A 17,571-nucleotide genomic window follows, 5' to 3' on the forward strand; every position below is an offset into this window, starting at 1 on the left:
GCCGTGAACACACAAGCCTGCAGAGCCTTCCTTTCCGTGGCTCCTCAGATCCCACCCTTTCCCAGAGGCCTTCCTATCTGTAGCCCAAAGCTGGCCAGTTATTTCCACCACTCGGACCCTGGGGCATATTCTCTCCTATCAAACAGGGAAGGTCTTGTCTGGCACCTGAACTGATAATGTTCGCAGTTCAGCCAGGACACTGACCTTCTACCTAAATAAGGTATGGAATATTCCCAAATTTTTTAAAAGCTGACCCTGATCATCATTAATTCTTCTTATGCTTACTGTACAGAACTAAAACCATCACCAAGTATTCTTGGAGTCAGTGTCCATATTCTCAGTGTTAAACTTGCTGCATTACCTATGTTTGCATTTTAAAAATACTGTTTTTATTAAATATTTTTCACGTTAGCATTTTCATAGCTGGATGCCTCGTGTCACCTCGGGCTGTAATTTTATGCTGTGACTTTGGTTTTTCTCACGAGCGCTTCTCAGACACTTGTATTTGCTGGCAATGTTCATCTGTAACCCATACAGATTTTACTTTTTTCTGTCTTCTCTTAAAACAGTCTTCTTTTATATGACTCCTTGGTGTCACTAATAGAGGCAAATTTTACCTCTTTATTAGTCTCCCCTAGAACTTTTTTCCTGTACAGCAGCTTGTCAGAACTATAATGATAAACTGACATGGTGAAATTGGAATTTTAAAAACATATAAAACGCAACAGCCACAGGATCTCGGTTTCCTTTGCTCTTGGGTACTCAACAAGAATAACAAGTCTTATGAATCCCCCGGTCTGTTGCTTTTTCTTATGCAAAATGAAATGCCATTAAAAGATTCACAGCTGACTGAAGGTTTCAGCAGAGAGGATTCTAAGTGATGTACTGGAATGGATAAATATTTATATCTCTGCATGAGAGTGTGAACCTGGGCTCCAGCTCTTGAAAATTGCTGCTATTACCATGTTTCACTCTTTTTTTTTTTTAAGGGGCTTGAAGTGACAATTTAATATAGCATCAAATTAATACTTCAATGTAAAGTCTTGCTTCAGTTAATGTTTTTGAAAGGTTAAATTATCTGCAGTTCTTATTGTGCCTCTGCCTGTGTTTACAGATCACTTCAACAATGTTCTTTACATGAGGCCGGGGCAGGAGAGGGGGGGGGGGCAAGGAGGGAGGGAAGGAGAGAGACAGAAAGAAAGAAAGGGAGGGAAGGAAGAAAGTAAAAAACAGCCTGAAACTAAGGATGGGTTTGTTTCAGAAGAACCAAACAAATAAATAATCCAAACATTTCTTGAGTTGATATTTTGGGAGAATGGTCTATGTCAGTTACTATATTCTGGTTTCAAGAGTCATAAAAGAATGTAAGAATGACTCCATTTAATCTAATGTAAGTACAAAATTTTACTGCTTTTCTTAAACTTAATAAAAATCAGGCTTAAAGATAATAAACATTTCTCCGTAGTATTTACAAACATTCTTAGTACTGATATATTGCAGAATATACCTACATGCCAACACCAGTGCTCCAAATTCAGTTTATTATGCTACTATAAAGACCCATACACAACATCATCATGAGAGATGAAATGACTTTGTGAAAAATAAACAAACAAACAAACACCTTATCAGGGAATTCCCTGGTGGGCCAACAGTTAGAACTCTGAGCTTCACTGCTGAGGGCTCAGGTTGGGGACCTAAGATACAAGCTGGTCGGTGTGTCCAGAAAACCAAAACAACTAAAAATAAACACCCTACCATAAGTGGAGCTGGTGTTACTCAGTGACTACAACTGAAATGGAGAAGGGCTGTCCCAAGTGTCACGGTGCGATGCACTCTGGGAGGCCATGCTGTCTGGCTGTGGAGTGTGGTCAGCAGGCTTCAGTTGGCAGCTCCTCCTGAATCTGCTTTCCTGTTCCTTGGGCCCAACACGGCAGTGCTACGTGGAGGACCCGGAAGGGCCCCACCGGCTGGCTGTGGCCTGTAGGGCCTGCCTGGCAGCAGGCCCTCCTACTCTGCCCAGTCCTCCTCCATTCCTCTCCCCGTACCGGAGTCTCTCTCTCATCAGCATCCTGACCTCACATTCTGCAGGGCCTTCTGCTCCGGTCAGTCACTCCTGAGAGTCAGCAGTCACAAGAGACAGCAAACTCAGGACCCCAGGAATGGCAGAGGTTAGGACTACTGGAAATAGAACTGGAAGAGTTATGTATAAAAGCATTTGAAGAAATAAAAGGTTACAATTTCAGAAATGAGTATATAATGAAAAATGATCAAGAGTGCACAGGTGGATTTTTTAATATGGAACTTCTAGAAGAAAAAATACAACCTTTGAAATAAAAAAATCACTGGATACGGGAGACCACGGATTAAAACAGCTGATGAGAGAATGAGGAGTCGGCGACACAGCTGAGGAATTAACCCCAAATTGAGCAGAGATTCTTGGAGATGGAAAAGGGGAAAAGAAAAGTGAGAGCTGTGGAGGCCAGAATGAGAAAGTCCAGTCCACAGATGTTGGAGAGAGGCGGGGAGACAGGCCGTATCCCAACACAAGAGAGGAACGGGATTTCCAGAAACTGGAGATCACGTGCTGCAGGAAACGCGTGCCAGCAAGTGGGCTGTACGGCTGCTGGAACCTGGGGGCAGACAGCGATGCCCCGTCTGCAGAGCGGAGCTGGAGCAGCGCTCCCTGAGCCACAGGGATCCCTCCTGGCGTTCCTGAGAGTGTGTGCAGCTCCTGAAGACACAGGCTCTGCTGCTACTTGCTGTGAATCTCACAGTTCCAGCTGCTTACACGTAAAACTTGACTGTGCTTTTCACATTTCCATCGGCCTCTCCTCCACAGAGAACAAAAAGAGCCAGTGAGCAGACTCGGAATGTTCCCCTGCTCCAGGAGGTGGGGCCCGTGCTGCCATTTACAGGGTCTCCGTCAGCATCGCCCGTGACATGCAGCGTCTCAGGTCCACCCCGACCTACTGAGTCAGAACATCAGTTCTTACAAGCAGTGCGGGGGTTCTGTCTCCAATCAGTGATTTGGGAAATGCTGATGGAGTGTCTTAACTTCTCTTTTGGCATCACACCCTTAATTTTTTTAGTTTTAACTTTTGGCTTTCATGGGGCCTGTTTTCTCAGTTTCTCTCTGTTTGCGGCCAACACCACTGTCCTTCGTGGGAGGATAGAAAGATGTATTCCAAGGAAGATCCAGAAAAGTCAAGCCGTCACCCCCTCATCCTACACTGAAACTTGACATACTAGACAGCTTTTTCAACAATGATTCCAGAGTTTTAAGGCATAACTTCCAGATTCGGCTCAGGTTACTAACAGTCTCCTGGATAACAAAAGTTAAGAAAGGATTTTTGGGTTACTTGGTCAATTTGTCAGTTCAGTCACTTTGAAATAAAAAAAAATTTAAACCCTACATTTCAAAAACATAAAACATATTCTTAATGCTATTTTCATAAGCATTTCTTGATTATCTATATTGGAACTTGTTCCCTCCCCTAAAATTTTTAAAATTTTACTGACACTGACTCCATTTTAATTAAAGCTGAAGAAGGTACATGATTCCAAAACTTCCAATGAATTTAGGTCAGTTAAAAAAAAAAAATCAGTCAACGTAGGAGAAATAAGGTATTCAAGAAGGTTCTTGACCATTTTTTTCCTTTTTGAATGCTCCAGCATTGCTTAGCTAATCAGTCAATAATCATCATTTATAAGACCCAAGTTTGTCCTGACCTGACAGAAATCTAAAGAAGAAAAGGATATTTACACCAAAACACTTAAGTTATTTTCCTAACTATAAAAAAGAGAAAAACAAAAGGAACATAAATGTTTGCTCCGCTTAATATAAATTTTCCACTGGTCTGAAAGATGCTGTTGTGCTTTCTTAGCACACAGTGAAAATCAGGGTGGGATCTGGGCAGCAGGTAAAAACTATGGCAGCGTGCTGGAGCCTGGAAGAAATCGAACTTCTTACAGTTTGAATCTTCAAATTTTTCTGCATCTGTGCCACACTCTACCAGAAACCAGGCCCCCTAGTGGATTGAAAGAGCTAATGATTTCAACACGGGGACACTGGCAACTGAGTATGTGCAAGAGAAGTATTTAAAGATCTTATTCGATCATTTACATAGCACTTGTTATTTACCAGACACTGTCCTGAGCAGGTTAGAAATATCAGTTCCCCTAATTAGCACAACACCAGATGAAGGAGGGTGCTGCTGCTGCTAGGTCATTTGAGTCGTATCCAACTCTTTGTGAGCCTATGGAGGCTGTTGCCCACCAGGCTCCTCTGTCCACAGAATTCTCCAGGCAAGAATACTGGAGTGGGTTGCCATGCCCTTGTGCAGCGATCTTCCTGACCCAGGGATCGAACCTGAGTCTCTAAGTCTTCCTGCACTGCAGGCAGGTTCTTCACGACTAGCGTCACCTGGGACGCCCATACAACACGGGAGGGAGGAGACACTACCATCCAAATTGTATGGACAGACAAGCGGGTACAGAGAGGTTAAGTAACTTGCCTAAGGTCATACAGCAGGTCAGGGGCAAAGCAGTCAGCTCCAGAGTTCATGTTCTGAACCACCTGCCACATGGGCACTGCTGGTGAGGCTGGCTCATCAGAAAGTCAGGAGGAATTTCTTTCAACATCTAGCACTGTGCTGCTCCTTCAGAGGTTGGCCTTAGGGCAATTTTAACCTTCCAGAATACAGCCGCACCTCTGGATATATTTTACTTAAACACAAAAAGGAACAATGAAAGAAAAGTAAAAAAGCAGAGCCACAGAGTAACCAACGCTGTCAGAAAGCCCATCCAATGCACTCCATAGGAGCGGCCCTCTCTGAGAGCCTGTCCTGTCTATTGATAACAGGATTTGAACAAGCCTAATGACTCGTCCAGACCAGACTGCTGGTTCAGAAGCACATTACAAGGTAAAAGCAATAAAAAGCAAGAAAAGAAGAAATGACAGTCTCCACCGAAGTAAGAAAAAAATTCTAACTAGTGGTAAATCCTGAAAGTAGTCTAGGCCACCTTACCTCCTTTATGGAGTTATGTCAAGAGTAAATACATAGCACAGGGAATATAGTCAATAATATTATAAAAACTATGTGTCGTACATAATTTATAAAAATATCACAGCACTATGCCACTCATCTGAAACTAATCCAATATTGCAAGTCAACCATACTCCAATAGAAAGAGAGTGAATGCATGCACAAAGGAATGAATGAATGAAATGCAGATGGAGAGACTGAGGCTCAGAGATCCCCGAATTAGCCAGTTTGTGACCAGCTATGACCTAGGACTCCTGACCTTCCACCTAGTGTCCTTTAAGCAAACTGTGTTAGCAATGGTGATTCTCAGTCACGAAGACCCTTTACCTCTATTTATTTAAAGATTGTTTTCTTCCAGTTTTACTGAGATGTAATTAACATATGGCACTGTACAAGTTCAAGGTGTACAGCATAATGATTTGACTCACATACATCAAGAAATGATTATCACAGTTAAGTTTAGTGAACATCCATCATTCATACAATTACAAAAGAAAAATTTTTTCCTTGTGATGAGAACTTTAGGATTTACTTCCTAACAACTTTCATATATAACATACAGCAGTGGTTAATTATATTAATCATGTTATACATTACAGCCCTAGTATTTATCTTGTAACTGGAAGTCTGTACCTTTTTGACTGCCTTCATCCAGTTCCCCCACCTCTGGTAGCCTCATATCTGATCCCTTTTTCTATAAGTGTCTTTGTTTTTAAAGAATAACTGACCCACAACACTCTGTTTTAAGGTTAGCACTAAGACCTTTTCATTATATTTTGAATACTCTTTGTGCTTCCCTGGTGGGCCACTGGTTAAGAATCCACCAGGGACAACAGTTCAATCCCTGGTCTAGGAAGATACCATGGGGCAAATAAGCCTGTGCACCACAACTGCTGAAGCCTGCATGCCTAGAGCGCTGCAGCAAAAAAAAAAAAAAAGAAGAAGAAGCCGGTGCACCGCACCTAGAGAAAGCCCGTGTGCAGCAATGAAGACCCAGCGCAGCCAAAAGTAAAATAAAAGGACTTTTTACAAGAGGAAAAACATAGATGATGATGAAGTGAGAAATGAGCTTTTTCTGGATAACAAACATACTACAAAAATAGCCATTTTGTAGCAGTGAAGTGAAAGGAAATATTTAGCGCTGTGACAGCCCCCGGAGCATGTTAATAGACTTATATTTTGGTCCCCAATGCATTTTATGTAATACTGCTGATATGTCAAATCTTGCACATTTGTTACAGTAACCACCCCAGAGGAAACCTTTCAAACTGTGACTTCTGTAAAAGTAAAAAAATTCTGAACTCAGAGACGTCATCGAGAGGTTCGTATCTGCATTGTATCTCACACTGCATTTGAACAGTCTCACTTATCAGAATAATGTTTTCATTGGTCACTGAGGTACCACATTGCTCTGAAAGTTCTGAGACAATTTAAAGAAAGTAGAGAAAGATGCACCAGCATGACAGTAAGTTCCAGCGGGGGGTGACTGGTTAAGAGCTGCATCCTAGAATTCCATCCATTCAGAAGCCAATGCCTGAGTGTCTACCCTTATAGGTACTAACCCAGCACTTTAAAATTTCCTTCATAATTGGCAACGGCGCAAGCACTGTAGAATGGATTTCAAAAGGAATCAGTGTTATAAAGATTGAATAGATGTTAAATGAATTTAGAGGCTGACTAATGTTTTTAAAAATACAAATCAGGGGAGCTCCAAGTTTACAAAACAGGAGGTAGGGAGCTTCAAGAGTTTCACTGACCTCACTCGGAGCAAAATGCAGTTGATCACATTTGAGAAGAGTAAGCAACTGGCAAGAACCAACTTCTGATGTTAGAGCAGAAAGCGGGACCATGGAGGAAGGAAGCTGACTTTCACAGACACTCAGCCCCACAGATCCAACCAAGCAGTGCCTTTGAAGAAGTCACTTTGTGAGACTGGTCCTTGTGTGATGATACAAACACTTTTAAGGAGCCTTTGGTTAACAGCAACAGTATGTGTGCGCGCCTGTGTGGGTCTGTGCTGCAGTGTGTGGTTTAAACACCAGTTCTCAAGGTGACTGCTTTGAAAATGCCATCAACAGTGCCATATTCACGCCCTAAGGCTACACTTCCTCGAGGTGACATAGTTGGTCACTGGTCATGGCTGCAGAACTTGACGGTGCTGTGACCACTGCCACTTAAGCAGGGCTCAGAGTACAGCAGCGAGTGTGCCCTGCAGGCTCTTGTGCTGGGATTCATCAAGAAAGAGAGCAGTGGGGGGCACACGGTAGAAAGAGATGGATGTTCCCCAGGGTAGTTTCATTCTACCCCCAGGAGATTATGAAGGGACAATGCTGAGGGCTCTGAAAAGCAGATAGCGAGTAGACAGACACCCATGTCCTAAAATCAGAGCCTTTTCTCAAAAGGTGTAACTGGTCAAATACTCAGGGGTCAACATCTCACTGCCAACAGGCATGTGCGAAATAACTTCCAAAATGTTGCCAACCCTTAAGCTCAGTGATTTTAAAATCAGAATGGTAATCATCGAAACTACTGTACAGAAGGGTGTTTAGAAGTGTTACATATATAACTAACAATCTAACATTCCTAAATGTTAACTGTCTGTAATCTGGATACAATAAATTTTACAAACACAGCTAGAGGGAATTTTTGTGTCAAATGTATTCTCATCATGACCTACCTATATATTTAAATCTTGGACCTTGATGATAATTCATTACGAATGTTGACCACCTCAAGAGTTTCAAATAAAAATAAAGAAACATTACCTGGTGGTATTTCTTCAGGATGTTATGCATTTCGGCCACATCTTCACTCGTGATGGTCTTGATGATATACCTCTTGTCATAGGACGTGTGGAATCGCGCTCCACTGCGAGCCTGGGAGTCGTTGGGAAGAGGTGCACTCCGGGTCAGGGAATTCTTCCCATGGGTGAAGGGGGAGGAAGGAAGAGAACCAGTTAAAGACCAGTTTCCAGGTCATTTGTTGTCACGACAAGTTTTTAAAAACATATGTGTTTGCACTGCTATATTGAAATTCAGTAACTAACAAGGACCCACTTGTATAGCACAGGGAACTCTGCTCAGGATTATGTGACAGCCTAGATGGGAGGGGAACTTGGGGACACGTATATGTATGGCTGAGCTCCTTCCCTGTTCACCCGAAACTGTCATAACACTGTTAATCGGCTATACCCCCACGACAAAATAAAAAGTGTTAAAAAAGAACAAAATCTGTGTTTGGAAGAAGTTGATAAGGAGGAGGACATTTTCTATTCATTGTAACTCAAATGCCAAGTCCTTCAAATGAAATGAAAATAGTGACTCTAACGCCTAGAATTATAATCAAAGTTGCCCTGTTTACCTTGTTCTTTTGAGTTGAACAAGAGCTCAGATTTCCTTTTGAATACAGTTAGGTTCCAGCCATGGAAGGGCATTTTACCTTCGCTGAGTGTTTGCTTATACAACAGGTATTCTGCCAAGAGTTATGCACAGAGCACTTCTCCCAACTCTGATAACATTCCTATGGAACCATTACTATTTATATCACTGTTGTTTTACAGATGAGGAGATGGGGATCAGAGATGTGAAATAACCGAAGCAAGGTCACACAGCTTTAGCAAGCGGAAGACCCAGAATTCCATCTGTAGTATGGCTGGCGCCGAACCCAAGTTCTCAACTAGTCAACTACTCAAGTAGGAAATGAGTCAATTAGTGAACCCTGGGGTCTGTGGCTGCTCTGGGCTGGCCTGGGCAGGTGTGCTCTAACACAGCTCTAGAAGATTCTGACCTGGTCCACCCCCTAACCCCACTTCAGTCATTGGTGAGGACAGTTCATCTCTGGAGGGGATGAGGTGGGGCTGTGAGTGGGGCTCTCCTGGCTTCATCTCACTCCAGTGTCTAGAATTTCATTCCAGATTCAGGCTCTCCACACTCCCACTAGCTAAGTCCCTGCTGCTCTCTCGGGTGACTCCCGTTTGAATCTCTTTTCTCAGAGCCTCGGGGAACTCTCCTCCTTTTCCCCAAGCATATTACACTGCTTACTGGGATCAGTAAACCCCCAGCATCTGAGGAAGTCTGGTCTTAACCTCTGCTCACTGTGCCCTTGAGAACTGACTTCCACTCCCTGCCCGGCCCCACTGGATGGCATGTGAGGGACTCACAGGGAAAGAGAGTCACTCCACCTTCCTCTTCCCAAGCGGGCATTCCAAAGCCCCAGTGATCCAAAGTCTGTCTGGTTAGGGGGATGCAGATGTCTTCAGAGAGGCAGGTGGGATCACTGCATCATGACTGTCAGGGAGAGTTCCCCGTCTCTTGAGAATATAAGCTTCCTTAACCTTTCCTTTTCTAGATGAAATCCAGGACTGAGCCTTAAGAGGTCTAATGACACTGTGGAGCTGCAGCAGCTCGTGGAGGGGCTGCCCGGTCTCGGGCTGACGGAGGTGAGCGCGTTCGCACTCCCAGCACCTGCCCTGGCCCCAAGGTTTCTGTCTACATCCCGAGACCACACAGCCTGATCTGAATGCCACCAGGCACACCTGGCAAGGGCAGAGCCTCCCTGGCCAATTAACCAAAATTGCTTTCCTTGGCATATTAGAAAACTCGTGAAAAGCAACTCCCGATGCCTTTAAATAGAAGGATCTGGCTCTATTAAATAAGGAAGACAGCTGAAATTCATCAGATGGACTGAGAAGTAGGAAAAGGATTTGGGGGACAAAAACGGCTATATTAACAAGAGTTTGATTCTTACTTGTATTTTCTTTTTTTTCCCCTGGAAAATAAAAATCCTCCTTTTTACCATTTCCTACTGAGAATAAAAGGGAAGGAAATCAAGGTGAATGTCCTGTTTGGAGGTTTTAAACATTGGCCAAAAAAAAGCAATCACTGCTGTTGGCTTTTTCTTTCTGAACATTCATTTGTAAAAGGTTATTCCAAATAAAACAAGAACACTAGGAATTTTAAGATTACAAATTACTTTCAGGCATAAAAATCAAAGCAGGAATAATCAACTTAATGAAAGACAGGCAGGCCAGATTATAAACTATGAAACTGACAATACATGTAGAATAACTTCTGAGGGGGAAGAGAGGCTAGCAAAGGATAATCACATTCAGCAAAGGACAGAATTAACAGCAGCATCGGTTTCACGGACTGTTTTCTTAGGTGTAACGGAATATGAAAGTGCTAACGTTCTATCACGGACTAGTGGGAGAAAACAGAATCGAAAGCTGCCGAGTCAGTGCTTCTTAAACTTTAATGGGCAATGGAGTCACCTGGGCATCACGTGACAGTGCGGATTCTGACCCAGCAGGTGTGGGGTGGGGCGTCTAAAGCACAGATGATGCTGATATGGCGGGTCTGCAGGCCACACGTGAGAACCAAGAGTCTCCTGAATCGTGGCTCGATGGGGTTTGTCTAGAGCACAGCATGATGGGTCTAGTGTAGTGAGTGTGTCATAGTCACAAACATGCCTGCCTGAATGCCAGTCTCACTATAGTCCGTCCACTTCTGGTTTGGTTAAAATGCAAAACGTTACAGTGAATAATAATTCACTGCATTCAGTGTATTAATTCACTAAAGAAATGTCTAATAAAACTATGTTCAGTGTACAGATTTACAAAGTAAAGGGCTAGAAAAGGCAGAATCAAAAATGTACTGACTCCTCATATATGCACTACTGATATTTGTTTTTCTCTTTCTGATTTATGCATATATGTAGAATCTAGAAAAATGGTACAGATGAACCTGTTTCCAAGGCAGGAACAGAAACACAGACACGTGGACACAGTGGGGGAAGGGTAGGGTGGGATGAATTGGGAGAGTACCACTGACATATACACACTCCCAAGTGTAAGACAGACAGACAGTGAGAACCTGCAACCACGGGACTCAGCCTGGTGTTGCGTGATGACCTAGCGGGGAGAGGTGGGCGGGTAGAGTTGGAGGGAGGTCCAAGAAGAAAGGGATACATGTATACACATAGCTGATTCTCTTCACTGCACAGCAGAAACACAACACTATAAAGCAACTGTATGCCAATAAAAATAAATATTTTTTAAAATGTATTAACTCCTTAGCACAGATGCTACCTCCTTCCAAATTCTTTGCCTTTCCTTTCAGCCTCAAAGACACTGATGATTATTTATTATAGACTTTGTATAAGGATATTGGCCCTCTCATAATGGCCTGGGATATAAAACTTCACAAATTCTAATCTTGATTGTCTTAATTTTTAATAATCACATAAGTAGTCCCAACCCACAATATCTGCTTCCAATGTCTGGAAGATTTTTCTTAAGGCTCTTAGTTTTCTAACAAACAGTGAAATTAGGGACAAGCACACTTTATCAACAATTGGGATGTACTTTTTATAATCGCTATGAATATAAAAATGTGTAAATCAGATTTATTGAAAGCTTTAGACAAGCAATCAGAAGAGTAAATGCAATTTTACACAAAATGTGTGGCTCTTAGAATGACTCTTAAGGCCTGGAAAAATCCATATTTATTTCCACAACATTACTATGGGATAGAAAGAGTCAGGTGCTTTTTCCCATGTGAACATAATGATATTGGGATACAATGGAGCCAAGTGACATACCTAAGGCTCCTGCCTAAAACCTCTGAGGCAACCTTTTGGGGCAATTTACAAAGACAAGGCTAAGCTTTGCCATTAATTAATACCATGATCGACGATTTTCTGTAACCTCTAGCATAAGGGAGAAGTACCTGTGCTGGGGAGGGCAGTACTAAGGCAAGTGCTGGTCTGGGCCCTAGAACATTCTCTCCATCATCAACCCTTGACACCCAAAGGCTGTAAGCCCCTTTGAGCATCAGTTCCCGGGACTGTAAAGTGATGGAGGGTAAGCCGGGGTGGTGGTCTCTCCTTGGACCTCCAACAACTCTAAAATGCACTTCCAGGAAGACAGGGCACATGGTTCTAGGCCGTGGAGGGGAGCACAGGCCTCAAGGTGACTTGATGTCTCCCAACAAAAGTCCAGTGAGAGGAGAGTCCAACCGCCCTCTCAGCAGGGGCACGATAATGGCTCAAGACACGGAAACAAGGCGTCAGAGGCGGCAGCTGTTCTCGGGAGTTCTGCGAGAACGAGTGGATGGGCATGGTACATACAGTGAACAGCCTGCTATCTAGAAACCGAAATTCCTCAGTGTCCTCTATTTTGTCACAAAGGAAGAGCGAACCACAGCATCATACTTGTCCACACACTTGGACAAGTCTGGGAAGCCAAGAGGAGAAAGAGGTCACAGCCAGGGAGTGACCTCCAGACCCCAAAGGGTCTCCTTATGCTTAAATAAACCTCATAGTCACAGAGCATGACAGCTGGGGGCAACCTTGGAGTCTGTTTCAAACCACCCAATTTACAGAGCAGAAAACAGGCCCAGAGAGCAGAAACCACTTGCTTGAGACCTGAGTGGGTCAGGGTCCGTGGAGGGCCTTGCAGAGGCCTCTGCCTCCTGTTTGAACACGTGTCTGGAGGGCATTAGGACGGACTATTACCATAGATTTTTCTGCGGTGACAAACACCTTCTCACCATAATATAACGCCTGAGCCAGCTGGCACAAGGACAAACCTGTCTTTGTTCTTCACATTTGCCAAGTAAAATGTGTAAAAATACCATCAGTAACAGCCTCAATGCTAATACAGCCCAGAATCCTCAATTTAGGCTTTTATTAACATGTGACAAACCTCTCCTGACTTCTCCTAGGAAAATCATTACTTGGCTTTCTCTGAGATGGATAGGAAACGGGGCTGTCTTCTCTCTCAGCAAGAGCTGAGACAGATGTGTTTTGAAGCAAGGCTTAAGGCCAGGAGAAGCATGCGCGCTGAGCCCCGGGCTGAGAGTCAATCTGTGCTGCAGAGAGACAGGGCTGGTGCTCAGTAGTGTGTCCTAAGGCCCTGTAGACGGTGGTGGCAACGTCAGTCCTATGAACTCTTTACATTTCCAACCACGTGGCACAGTTCATCATGTCTGTTTTAATTAGTTCACGTGTTCTAAGAATTGCTGGAGGTCTGCTTTCTCTCTGGATCAGTGGCTTAATCTCTAGAAAACTGTCCCATTCTCCTCCTTTCCCTGCTTACAACCACAATGCCAAGAATGCCAAGGCTGAATGGAATAGGAATAGTCTTTAACACCGGGGATGCTCTGGGTCACTCTCTACGATACTAAAACAAGCAAATAGGAAACAAAATAAAAGGAAAAAATTTGCAAGTCAGGACACAATTTATGTGGAAGAGCGAAGTTCTAGCTGAAAGTACCATTTAACCCCCTAGTTTAAAAAGCCAAGTCTGAGACGAAGATCTCATCAGTCCAAAAGCCTCCAAAGCACTAAGGCTGTGGTTGGTTTAATCTTCGTCAAGATAATTCCCATTTCCAACTTAAATATTTATTCTTGGAAACCTTCACCCTTACCTATCTGTCTTTATGAGAAAATTACCCAGTGAAATCTACCTAAGGTTTGGAGATGCCCACTCTCTTCAGAAAACAAATTCCTCGTCATGGACAGACCTTAGGGAGTTCTGTTTTCTTGGAATAAGGTGACATTTTACAAACTCAAAATTGAGATTCTGAACCTCTCAGTTCAAAAGTGTCAAGTACAAAGCAAAGTGAGGATTCGAGGCCAAAGTCACAATATGAAGACAACTCATGTGGAAGTGAAACCTTCCAGGGGTCTTCTGAAACATCCTCTACAAATCTAGAAGCCATTAGAAGAACAGACATTCGAAACCCCTGCTGTACACACTCAGCAGAAGGTTCCAAACATCAAAACTGCCTGTGTTACATTTACTTTATTCATACTCTCATTTAGTTTATCTTTATTTTCTCAGATTCATGTTGTCATGAGGAGAGGTCTGATGACCCTTCAGCACGGATACTGAAGCTAGAAGACAGCATAACATGGTATTAGACACTGGAGCTTTCAGTTAAGACTGAGTGATTTTGGACAAGTTATTTAAGCTCTTCTTGCCTCAGTTTCCATTGTAGAAAGGTAGTCATGACAGAATCATCACCATTAAAAGTTTTCCTGGGGGTTAAATGAGGTTAAGACAAAAATTTTGATAACAGTGTCTGGAATAGTAGTAATTCTTAATGGTACTATTAAGAATGGTAGCTATTATTATAAATAGCAAATTTCAACTTGGAAGACATTTAGAGATACAGCTCAATAATAACAAATTACTCTGTAATTTGGTAAGCCAAAAATGAAGGACTTATAGAATGGGCTCTTCTAGTTGGCTTTTCCTTTTTCTTTTGGCTGCACGGTTTATGGGATCTTAGTTCCCCACCCAGGGATTGAACCCGTGCCCCCAGCAACGGAGCCTTAACCACTGGCCTGCCAGGAAAGTCGCTCCAGTTAACTCTTGATTCCACCCTGGCCAAGCCTTTGGTTGTGTACCCAGTGAAAATCAAGAACCACATCCTTGCCACTCTCATACTGTCCATTTCATGGCTTACTTTCTACAGCCCTCTGTAAGAACCAGTTGCAGTTTGAAAAAGAGAATTTAAAGCATTTTACACAGAGAATTTTCAAGTTGAAAATTCCTACCCTGCACGGTTATACATGGCTCCTGCTCCGCTTCTGGCATCCTCTCCAACCAAAGGGCAGGAAGGACAGTGGAGGAGTGAGCTGATCCTCTACAGGACGGAGCAAGAGCAGGAGCTGGGGAGACCCCTGCCTGAGGAGGAGAGGGGCAAAGCAGGCTGGCTGTTGATGCCAGCCAACTGGAAGGTACAGGACAGGGAATGTCAGGGAGCCAGACAGACTGGCCTTGGGTGACCTTGAGGTGGCAGCCAAGGCAAGAAGGGTGACCAGGGGCAGGCTAGATGAGAGCTTGAGGGGAGAGGAGGAGGTCTGGAAGAGCAATCTTGGGGTGCCGATCTGGGAAGTCATTTACGGAACGTGCTGGGCCACCACAAAATCCAGTTCGATGCAGAGCCTTAAAAGGCTTAATTCAATGTTGAAAATACACACATAATAGAAATCTGCAAAGGTCTGCCCAAGCAGTGGCTCCCAGCCTTTCTTGATTACCTTTCTTTCCTCTTCAGGTTTTCAGGTCTCAGCATGTGTGGTAGAAAGAGAAGCAGTGAGAAGTTAAGGGCCATTAGGCCCCCCTCCAGTGCCCCTCCTGCTCCTTACTCTATCTGATTATCTGCTAAGACAGACAGTCGGACTTGATTGTCTCTAGGTTTCCTTCTTGCTCTACTACGAGGATTCATTAATGTGCTTCTGCTTTCAGTTTGCAGAAGCAAACAGTGATTTGCTTTCAGTTTTGGGGGACCTAATGATAAGATTTCCCTGGTAGCTCAGATGGTAAAGAATCCACCTGCAATGCAGGAGACCTGGGTTCGATCCCTGGGTAGGGAAGATCCCCTGGAGAAGGGAACTGCTACCCACTCCAGTATTCTTGCCTGAGAATGAATTCCATGGACAGACCAGGGGGTCGCAAAGAGTTGGATATGACTGAGCAACTAAGACTTTCACTTTCAATGATAAATGCACACAAATTGCTTTTATTCACTGGCTACCCTTTTCTTCTATACATTTGATAGCTGTATATTATAAAGTATGTAATGCCTCCAATTCATTTGTTCTAAATGAAAATACTTTAACACAAGCCCCATACGCCAAGAAAAAGGCAGCCAAAATCAGTGGTGGAGGAGAGAAAGGTCTCATACCAAATATAAACTAATCTTAAACTCCAAACATTCTTCTTCCTTAATGGCTTTACTGAGATATAATTCATGTACCAGACAATTCACCTATTTAAAGCCTACAAATCAACGGTTTTTAGTATGATTACACAGTTAAACCACGACCACAATGAATTTTAGGACATTTTCATCAACCTCAAAAAGAAACCCTGTATCCATTAGCAGTCAGTCCCATTCCTGCCCTCTGCCCTGCCAACCCCCTCCCCCAGCCAACTAGTAAACCGCTCATCTACTTTCTTAGAGACCTGCCTGTTCTAGACATCTCATGTAACGCAATCATCCAGGGTGCAGGCATTTGTGACTGGTCCAAACATTCTCCCTGCAAGTCCCCTGAGCACACCTATCACCCCAAAGGCCTGGTGGCAGACCCAGGCTGCGTTTGGGTGAGCAAGGTGGCATCATCGGTGCTCTCTATTCAGTCCAGTGCAGCGAACATGTGACAGCAAGTCCATGCTGTTTCCTAGGATGCTGCCAGGCTTGCTGGGGAGCCAGGGATAAAATAAACGGACAAAAATAAAGTTCCAGAGTAAAGCTATTAGATGCAGGGCATGTAAGAACAGGATAACGTAGTCTGGGTGTCAGGACGATCCTGTCACTAGATAAGTAAACTCACTTTCCACCACTCCCGTTTTCTGTAGCCAAATACATCATGTATCTTAAGGAGACAGGCTGGGATCTGGGACTCTTTGCTGCAGTGTCTGCACCTGAACAAACATCTCCTCCAGCAACAGATACAAAGAAACTATAAGGGACTAAAAAATAACTGTGAGGAGTTCTGACAATTTATGAACAAGATACAAAAGGGCCCAAAACCCAACTGCCAGTTCTGAGGTGTCTGGAGCAAAACCAGGGTACTGCCCATGCGCCCTGCACAAAGTGCCACCAAGGGGTGGGCAAACCACCAGTTAACCCTCCAGCCCGACCCCTGGACCTGGTCCTGCCTGTGCCCTCCGCCCATTTCAAGGCCCAGCTCACGTGCTCTCAGGGAGCAAGCAAAGGCACCTGTTACTTGTTTCACTTTCTCAGGCGGCAACAGGAGTCCCAATAAAGACTTGCCTGCATTTAGCCTCATCAACTTCCATAGATTAAGGAGTCCAAGAACCCTCGCTGGTAGCATTGCAAAACCCCAATGCAAAACCCTCAAGACCAGCTTCAAAGCTCTAGTGCCATGTCAGACTCAACAGGAAATAAAGGAAGATGAGAGATGAAAACTCACTCTTGAATGGACTGCTTACATTTATAATTGGAAATTCATTCTCCTTTCCCTAAAGAAAGGGATTAATGATGCTTGCCTTCCTCCCCAAGCCTCTAAAAGTCTGCATTGAAGATGTTTATTTCCACAGTGGGAGGCCCAGGATCACTGGGGCCCCCAGAGGGAATGGAGGAAATGTCAATTTAATTAGCTCGTCTTTACCACCAATCTTTCTAGACATCTCATAAAAATGTCGTGATTTACCAACCATTATGGTCCCCTATCCAATTTTTAAATACCCAAGCATTTTGAACATTTAATTCTCTTGAACTACTCATATAGTCTTATAGACATTTGGTTTTTTTTTTCTTCCCCATTTTGACATGAGCTTGTAATTTGTGCTAAAAAGCATGTGTAGAAGTTTTTCTGTTTAGTCAACGGGAAAGCCACGTATAAAATCAATTCTGCCACGTTAAAACGCGTAAAGGTAGCACCTTACAGGGGAGACACGGCAATACCATGCACAAGAACCCGAGTGACAGTCACCTACTGGCCTCAGAGAGCACGGCGTTCTTCCCCCTCACTTCACGGATGAGAAAACTGA

At 43.6% G+C, this 17,571-nt stretch overlaps 1 protein-coding gene across 1 annotated transcript in view; it reads right to left on the bottom strand.

Annotated features, from left to right (window-relative positions):
* PIP4K2A (phosphatidylinositol-5-phosphate 4-kinase type 2 alpha) overlaps positions 1–17,571 on the bottom strand; it is a 181,864-nt gene that overhangs the window by 46,369 nt on the left and 117,924 nt on the right. Inside the window, exon 4 of the mRNA XM_069547416.1 lies at positions 7,814–7,966. Within this exon, the coding sequence (XP_069403517.1) occupies positions 7,814–7,966 (153 nt within the window). The remainder of the gene's footprint in view (positions 1–7,813; positions 7,967–17,571) is intronic.

The sequence above is a fragment of the Ovis canadensis genome, chromosome 13 (genome assembly GCF_042477335.2).
Source record: "Ovis canadensis isolate MfBH-ARS-UI-01 breed Bighorn chromosome 13, ARS-UI_OviCan_v2, whole genome shotgun sequence".
Lineage (NCBI taxonomy): Eukaryota > Metazoa > Chordata > Mammalia > Artiodactyla > Bovidae > Ovis > Ovis canadensis.